At 31.8% G+C, this 8,648-nt stretch overlaps 1 protein-coding gene and 1 long non-coding RNA gene across 4 annotated transcripts; one reads left to right on the forward strand and one right to left on the reverse strand.

The window, feature by feature from the left end:
* On the forward strand, window positions 1-494 carry LOC128194050 (uncharacterized). The gene is made up of 2 exons (XR_008245338.1): window positions 1-114; window positions 279-494. It is a non-coding gene; the product is annotated as an uncharacterized LOC128194050 (long non-coding RNA).
* Window positions 495-3,190: 2,696 nt separating this feature from the next.
* LOC108347611 (CBL-interacting serine/threonine-protein kinase 9) lies at window positions 3,191-8,446 on the reverse strand. 3 transcript variants are annotated; one of them, XM_017586979.2, is made up of 15 exons: window positions 8,029-8,444; window positions 7,783-7,845; window positions 6,695-6,766; window positions 6,494-6,601; window positions 6,275-6,349; window positions 5,963-6,016; window positions 5,746-5,871; window positions 5,574-5,663; window positions 5,035-5,157; window positions 4,803-4,910; window positions 4,445-4,564; window positions 4,161-4,217; window positions 3,896-3,970; window positions 3,646-3,717; window positions 3,191-3,570 (listed from the first exon to the last, which is right to left on the reverse strand). In XM_017586979.2, exons 1-14 carry the CDS (start codon window positions 8,203-8,205, stop codon window positions 3,655-3,657), a joined length of 1,311 nt encoding a protein of 436 aa, XP_017442468.1. In that variant the 5' UTR covers window positions 8,206-8,444; the 3' UTR covers window positions 3,191-3,570; window positions 3,646-3,654. The 3 variants fall into 3 exon arrangements, with proteins under 3 accessions (XP_017442468.1, XP_052724598.1, XP_017442470.1); XM_052868638.1 differs by lacking the exon at window positions 4,803-4,910 and having other exon boundaries at window positions 8,029-8,446; XM_017586981.2 differs by lacking the exon at window positions 6,275-6,349.
* Window positions 8,447-8,648: the final 202 nt, after the last annotated feature.

The raw sequence follows: 8,648 nt of genomic DNA on the forward strand, positions 1-8,648 counted from the left end.
TACTTTTGAACACATTAGACAATTAAACTTTTCGAATATATTTGTGTGAAGGTTTGGAGATGGTGGCCAAGATGTCTTTCATACAATTTTTTGCCTTGTTCCTTATCATTTCAGGTTTGCAAATCCTCATCTTTTAACTACAATTTTCAATTAAGAATTCAATATGAGATTGAATATAATATAATAAATTTTTTCCAAAAATAAAAGAATAGAAGATAGAGATTGTGAATGCATGTGGTTGGTTTTTGCTAAGGTTGCTACTGGTATTGTTATTTCAGGTGTTTCAATGATAAGGGAAGTGGTTGGAGTTAAAAACTCATTGTGTGAGAAGGTGGTGGAATATGGTGATTGTGACTTCAATGGGTGTGCGGTGTTATGTCAATATATGTTTAATAGCAGCATTTTGATCGCCTCAGAGTGTGTTATTGCACAGTATAAACAATGTGTTTGTTTCTATCATTGCTAATTAACTAAAAACTAATTTTAATATGTCATTCATCTTTCCAAATTTCTCATTATGTAAATAAGATGTCACTTCACTTTTAGAAAAATTCTCTCCGATGAATCACGTATGGTATGCATTAAGCTCTTTGGTAACGTTTTTTTTTTTAAAATGATTTAGAACATTTCAAATGGAAGTGTTTTGTGAAAGGGTTGATTAACTGGTCTTTGAAATACTTTTAGAATGGAAACATATGAATTAGCGTTGATTATATAACTAAGATACAATTTCAAGTAGAGTTAGCAAAACATTTTGGATTGTGAAAATAATAAAAATTAATATTTAGTTTTGTATTTTTATTTATTTGTAATTTATAGATATTAACTAATGATTCAATATTGAATAATATAATACGTTTAATACATGACAAACTTTGTTAAGATAGGTTTTTGGTAACTTTAAAACCATTTAAAAAAATGTATTTAAGCTTCATTCAATTTCTATGAAATTAATTTAGAGAATAAGATTGCATTTACTATCAATTAATCTTATTTTTAACATTTTTTTATAAATAGAATATTTTTTTTGTATTTTAAAGTTTCAAATCTTTATATATTATTATTTTAAAATTGCAATGCAAGTAAAATAGTATATTCAAATTTAAATAGTGGAAATTCATTTATTTCAAGTTTGGAGTATATGTCAAAGAGAGTTGCGGAACATAATCTCATACTCAAGCTTAAAGAGGTTGATTTACCTTTTTGAGAATAATGTGTGATAAGCAAACAATATAAACTAAAGTTTGCTAGAGTGATTAGCAGCAGTAAACACATTGAGTTTGAGTAATTCTAATGTGTGGAAATCGTCACCATTATTTTTCAAAGGAGCAAAATTTTTGTATCATTCATTGATGATTACTCTAGGAGATTGTGGGTGTACTCAATTAAGAAGAAATCAGATGTGCTTGCTTAGTTCAAGGAGTTCAAAGCACAAGTTGAAACTGAAAAAAGAATCAAGTGTTTAAGGACAACCAATGGAGGAGAATATGTAGATGCAAACTTTCTAGCATTCTGTAAGCAAGAGGGTATTATCGGATAATTTTTTGTTCCACATACATGTTAACACAATGCTGTAATAGAGTGCATGAACATAACTCTTATAAAAAGAACAAGAGCTATGTTGCAAACTGCAGGAGTAGCCAAGTCTTTCTTTGCAGAAGCGATGAAAATTGTCTATTACTTGATAAATTGATCACCTCAACAGTGATATGGTTGAAAACTCCAATGGACATGTGGAATGACAAACCAACTGATTATTCATCCTTCTGTATGTTTTGTTGTCCGATGTACTTGATGTACAACTCCCAAAAAAGAACGAAGTTAGATCCAAAATCTATGAAATGTATATTCTTGGGTTATGCTGACAATTTGAAAAGGTATCTCTTGTGGGATCCCATTGTCCTCAAAGTTATTATCAAAAGGAATGTAGTCTCTGTAGAAAATAAACTGCAAAGGGAGCAGACAAATGACAACTTCAAGAAGGAAAAAGTCATAGTACATATAGAGAAGAACTCTTCAGAAGATTCTCCATGGTCAAAGGAGGAGCACGAAAAAGATGAGCCAAATGAGGTTAATGATGATGAAATCTGACGATCAACAAAAGAAAGAGTCGAACCATCTTGGCATTCACAATATGTCATGATCAATCATGATGTGTATTGTTTGCTAAGTGAAGAAGGAGAACCTTCAACTTTTCAAAAGGTTGTGAGTGATCCAAAAGCTTCTTTGTGGATAGCTACAATATAAGAAGAAATTGAGGCTTTTCACATAAACAAGACATGAAGGCTTGTTGAACTTCCAAAAGGTTGAAAAGTCATTGGTTGCAAAACGAGTATATAAGATCAAGCCTTATGGCAACAATCAAGTGGAAAGATATCGTGCTAGATTGGTAGTAAAAGGATATGCTAAGAAAGAAGGTATTGACTTTAGTGAGATATTCCAGCCTAAAGGTAGGGTTCTTAACTCACAATGCCCTTAACTCTCTCTTACCTCCTCTACATATCATCCATTTGCTTCTGCACCTTTTCATGATCGCCCTCGATTCAACTAATCGTCTGAAGCTTCTACTAGCACAATGTTACTCGTCACGTTCCTTGTGGTCATCATAAGTTTTAAATGAGTGATCGATCGACTCCATGTTAGACGCCAAAATGTTACAGATGTAGGATCGAACATTTACTTAAACAATTTCTTAGTTCTTATACTTCACGATGTCCACCCGTGTTAAGGTGATCTATTCGTTAACCGATCAGTGGATACCGGTTAAAGACATTCTGATGCACAAGTTAATTTAAGTTTGATGAGTCAAAACAATATTAAATGCATATTAAATATGTCAACAATCATACATTTGACCTATATTTATAATTTTTCTCCGTGAACTTTTGATTAGGATCATTGGGTACCAATTGTTCCTTGTGATTTTAGGTTTTCAAATCCTCATCATTTATCGACATTCTTTTATGAAATTATATAGGTGTTAAAATTGTTTTTAAACTATTTTCTATTAAAGTATTATTATATATGAGAAAAGATAAGGTACATGATATATCTATTGAATGACATGGTATAAAAGAACAGAACATACAGAGTGTTAATGCAGATGAAAATCGATGCAGAGGAAGTGTAAAATCGATGCAGATGAAAATGACTCAAAACTGATTCAGAGTTATTTTCTTTTCTGAACATATTTTGAATATTTGAAGGACTTAACTAATGAAATTGAAATCCCAAAAAGCCAAAATTACAATTAGAAATACATTCTCTTCATTAAAAGAAAAATTAAACATATGCTTGGAAACCCATTAATCAGCCTATAAACGTACTTTCAATACAAAAGAAATCAAAGAACTCTTCCTGCAAACATCCGTTCAAGGAGTTGGAAACTGAGAAATAAGCATACGCTTGATTATACTCATTTCTCTTTGACCAACTATAATTATTCTCTAAGTTACTTGAGCCGTTGAATTAAGGTCATGAAATATTGCTCATTGTGTCTAGTTTTATCAAAACTCAACATGCTCCACTCTTAGCTAACCACTTGAACAAAAATAAGTGCATGATGTACACCTGCAGCATCATAATAAACAAATGAATAGGTGAGAAATTCAGTGAATGAATTTGATAAGGCTACCGTGATTATACCTTGATTCTTCATATTTTTGCTTCAGAATGCCACACTACGTCTTGCAACCCTGATGAAAAGATTTTGTAAAACTGCAAATGAGTCCGGAAACAAGGTTAGCATCAATCAGCAACATAAAATAACTGAGACATTGACCATTTAACATGATGTCATTGCTCCTTCCTTAACATGTGTAGGAAATGGATCAGACTTCATATAAAAGGGTTGAATTTATCAGTTCTTGGAGAACTCTAGAATATATTCACTTGCCTTGTGAAATTCCAGTGTGTCACCCCCAGTCTTTCGAAGCTCCACCATGTGCAAGGAGGGAGCCACTTCAAAAACCTGTTACCATATTCAAAGCAGCACAAACATAAGTCAGGTCAAGTACATCCGTTGAACAGAAATTAGTAAATAAAGAATCAATCTTGCTATCTTTGCAATTAGATGAATAAGGTTACAAAAGCAAAAAATGGAATTTTTTTCTTCTGTAACCACAGAAAAGGTCTGCAACAGTAAAAGAATGGCTCAGTACCTCTGTAGCTACTGAAAGGTGACCCTTTCTTCCGCTCTTATCACCTTGCAGCTTCATCTGCATAATTTAATCTGATTAAGTTAGAACATTGTTTTCATCTTGATTAAACCATTTAATCAACCATAGATTATTTTATCCCTGTAATTATGAAAAAGAAAGTTTTTAGACTAATTCATTCAGTGTGTTACTGTTTCTCCTTTACAAAAATCGATCACATGAAAGATGGTTCTTGGTGAATAGAAAGCAGACTAATGCAGGTAATAAGTGTTCTGAGATAAACTAACCTTATAATTTCTCTTGTGAACATTAAATCCCAGGGGCTTGGCAGCTTCCTCAATTTTTGACATGATTTCATTTGCAGGACGCTGTGATGTAAAACTTGTTTCTCTCTTAACAATCCCATTCTGTATTGAGTTTAAACAAAAATGAAGAAACAAGCATCATTAGCCTGAAAGAATAATTATATCTCCTTATCAATACAAATAAACGAATTCAGATCAGGCTCTTAAGTAAACATAAATCAACCAAAAGTTGATCCAGAAACCAAGTAGTTCACAGTTTTGAAAGTGAATTGTAATTTGAATAAAACCTTTATAATGCATTACACTTATGTATCATGAAAGAATACTAATTTTTACTTACTGTCTGCTTCTCAAATAAATTTTCAAGATTAAAGCTTTGAGACCTAGATATGAGCTCAAAAGCATTCATTGACACTGGTTTCTCTTTTGTCTCCGTCACAAAAGTTTCCTACATATCAGAGAGAACAAATATATAACTTGAGAACAGCTTCAACACTTTCTTTCTTGCACTTCCAAGGAATAGTAACAATGTAAATGAAAAATGGAAAGAAGTATTGTCATAAACAAAGCACCTTAGAATCATTGAAAGCAGCAGCAACATCATCTACATTGACATCTTCTTCCTCTGTAAAAATTGCTGGTTTATATCCTTTTCTGAACCATTCATCTTCTAAGATTTCAGGAATTTTTATCCTCTGCAAAAAGCAACTCAAAGTTAATAAAAGTACATACCAACTGCAAGATACGCTTCACCTAAAAGATATTGAAGGGTGATTACATGATTGCAAAACATAATCAGGACAAAAGGGCCCAAGAAGGCAAACAAATACTACTCCTCGGTCCCAGTAAGTAAGACCATTTTTCTCTATCCTGAGTGGGAAAGATGACTAATAGTGCATTAGTTGATTAGATGGAAAGTAATTAAGTAAAAGATTTATGTGATAAGTGACAATTTTAAGGGTGATGTAAAATAGTAAAACAGATTATATACAAGTTTAATACTATTAACAAAATTAAGTAATTTTTTAATTCCTGTGAATTGATTAAAATTCATATATCATATCCAGGTAGAACATGTGAAAATAAGAAAGCTGTCGGGTTCAGAACTCACTGTCAAAGGGTTTGGATCAAGAATACGCTTCAATAGCTTCTTTGCCTCAGAGGAAAACCATGATGGACATGTAAACTGAGCCCTGCATATCTGGAAAGTATGTTCAGGTTTTGACATAAGCAACTTTTCTTTCATTCATTCTTCTAACGGATGATATTCTGATATTACTTACCTTTTTGTACAATGCCATTTGACTTGGCTCATCAAAGGGCAAGTAACCAGCCATCAGCACAAAGAGAATGACTCCACAGGACCAGATATCAGATGTAGAACCAACATAACCTCTATCATTAAGCACCTAACATAAACGGTGTACCTTATAAATTCCAATGCAGCTTGAGTTGCAAATCTAGTTTTGGATCTGATCCTTAAAAAGATAAAGTAGGTACCTCAGGAGCAACATAATTTGGTGTTCCACAAGCAGTGCGGAGAAGTTCATCCTCCTGTAATAAACACATTTAGTTAAGAGTTAAAACAAGGTCCTAATTTCATGCAAATTAAAAATGAGACACAGGAATTCCATTAAGCACTTATACTTCTTATGGCCAAACCAGAAATGCATAACATGCACATAAGGTAATTGTATGGCGTGGCAAACATGTATATATATATATATATATATATATATATATATATATATATATATATATATATATATATATATATATATATATATATATATATATATGCACATGTCTTACCTTCTGTGCGTAGGTACTTAATCCAAAATCTGAAATTTTCAGAACGCCATTTGAGTCCAGAAGAAGATTCTCTGGCTGCAAAATACATTGAGTATTGAATATGAGTATGATCCCTAATTCAACTCAAGAAGGAAAATAATTGATTCCTGCTCACACTTATATGACTAATGAATCTATTAATTAAATTACAGGAGAGGATTGTGGTAGATAATGATAGACCTTCAAATCTCTGTGATACACCCCTCTACTATGGCAGTAATCAACTGCATTGATTAGTTGGTGGAAATAACTTCTTGCTTCATCCTCTTTAAGTCTCCCACTTTGAGCCTACAAATCAAATTATGCATGATCAGAGGAAAATATCAATGTACTGACAGTTATTCTAATATATATCTAATATGAAATGAATGAGCAACTTACTATTTTGTCAAATAGTTCTCCTCCATTAATCAATTCTAGGACAATGTAGATCTTTGTTTTGCTTGCCATCACCTATGCTTAAACAGAGAACTGTTAGTGACTTTGAGTATGCACATAACACAAATACACACAAGTTCCATATATCTGAAAATGACCAATTAACCACTGTTCAATTATTTAGAGTTTAGAGTTTACTGTATAACTCAAGAATGCACTGTAGTATACAAAATTCTATATATTAATTAAAAAATTATAGCAAATATGAATTTTAAAATAGCTGTTTTAAATGAATAATTTTATTAGATAACAGAGTTTTTACATTATACAATTTTAGTCAAGACATTATTTATCTGTAAACTAAGATTAACCTGAACGAAAATCTTAAAACAAAGAAGAACTGAATTCGTTGAAAAACGGAATATTGGGCCCACAGTATCAGAAGGTAAATACAGTTAACCTCAATTTATTTCTTTACGCACTCCAAGAAAATCTGCAACTTTATCACGTGCTCCACTGGGATATATTTGACTTTCATTCATTGTTTTTATTCAGATTTAATTATTTTCATTTTGAATTTCAGATTTTTTAGTCTCATTTGAAAAATATTGATGTAATTTTATTCTTTTATTAAATTCTTAAAATAGATTAAAAAAAATTCATCAAAAAAATTATGTTAATTATATCAATAACAAAGTAAAACATTCTTATTAACAACTTTAATTTTGACGAAATATTTTTGATACACTTCAAAAGAATTAATGAAAAAATCAAATTACATTAATCTTTTAAAAATTAAGATTAAAAAATTGAAGAATCCACTTAAAAAATTTTAAACCGAATCTGAAAAAAAAAGAGGTAATTATATAAAAAAAAAATCGTTTTGTAGATGAAGAATCCCCTTTTATAAAAACAGAGATCTTGCCATTTCCACAATCTACCAGGAAAAAAAGACAGTTATAATATCATCAGTAACATTAGCAATAACATTTTATAAAAAGTTCAATTTTCTAAATTCTGGTAGCAATGTTGAAAGAGTGTTCGATGTTGTTCACTGTTCATATAAAAAAAAGGAGAGAAGTGTGTCATACCTCATAAATTTTGACAACGTTCGGATGATTGATGATCTTCATCGCTGAAATTTCTTTCTTCAGCTGTCAAAATCAAAGGCAGAAAAACCATAAAAACTCCATAACACAAATTACAGAGGCTGCACTAGTAATGAGCAACCTTAAAATAAAAGTAGAAACTAAGGGTTGGTTTAAATAAATTATAATAAAGTGATCAGAAGGTTATGTCGTATGTGATGTCTAGTTGAATTGGAGCATCATTGTTACCTGTTCTGTCATCTTGTGGCTGAGTACGTGGCTACGGTCGAGGATTTTGATTGCTACATGGTTTCCGTTCTCAACATTCTTTGCGAACTTGACCTTAGCAAAGCTTCCCTCGCCGATGGTTTTTCCGAGCTCGTACTTTCCCAAACGTGTATGAGGTCTCACCGGCTTCCCGCTCATTTTTACTTTTCCTATGTTGTCTGCGTGGTCTTACGAAACAGGTTGGATAAATTAGTATGAATCTCTCGCTTGCTTCAGGTATGTTTCTGTTTGAGATGATGACGAAGATGATGAGCGGCGAGAGAGGAAAGAATTCAGAGAGAAAAAGAAAACGGAAGATTGCGTGTTCCAAGCGTGTAGTTGTTTGTTTTGGAAAGAGAAGAACACAACATAACACAACAATACCCAATCAACAGTCTCTTTCTTTGCTTTAGTGGTTTTGCTTGCATTCCTCAAGCACCTTCCTGGAAATTGCTCAGTTCATTTCTTCCCCAAAATACCCCTCTTTTATTAATTATTTGAGCAAACATAAAATCTTTGCATTAAATCAAAATTAAATTTTGCTTTTGTTTTAAATTTTGATAATGATTCCTAGTTAAACTTTAAAAATTATATAAATATAG

Source organism: Vigna angularis, chromosome 9, assembly GCF_016808095.1.
Source record: "Vigna angularis cultivar LongXiaoDou No.4 chromosome 9, ASM1680809v1, whole genome shotgun sequence".
In the NCBI taxonomy this organism is placed as follows: domain Eukaryota; kingdom Viridiplantae; phylum Streptophyta; class Magnoliopsida; order Fabales; family Fabaceae; genus Vigna; species Vigna angularis.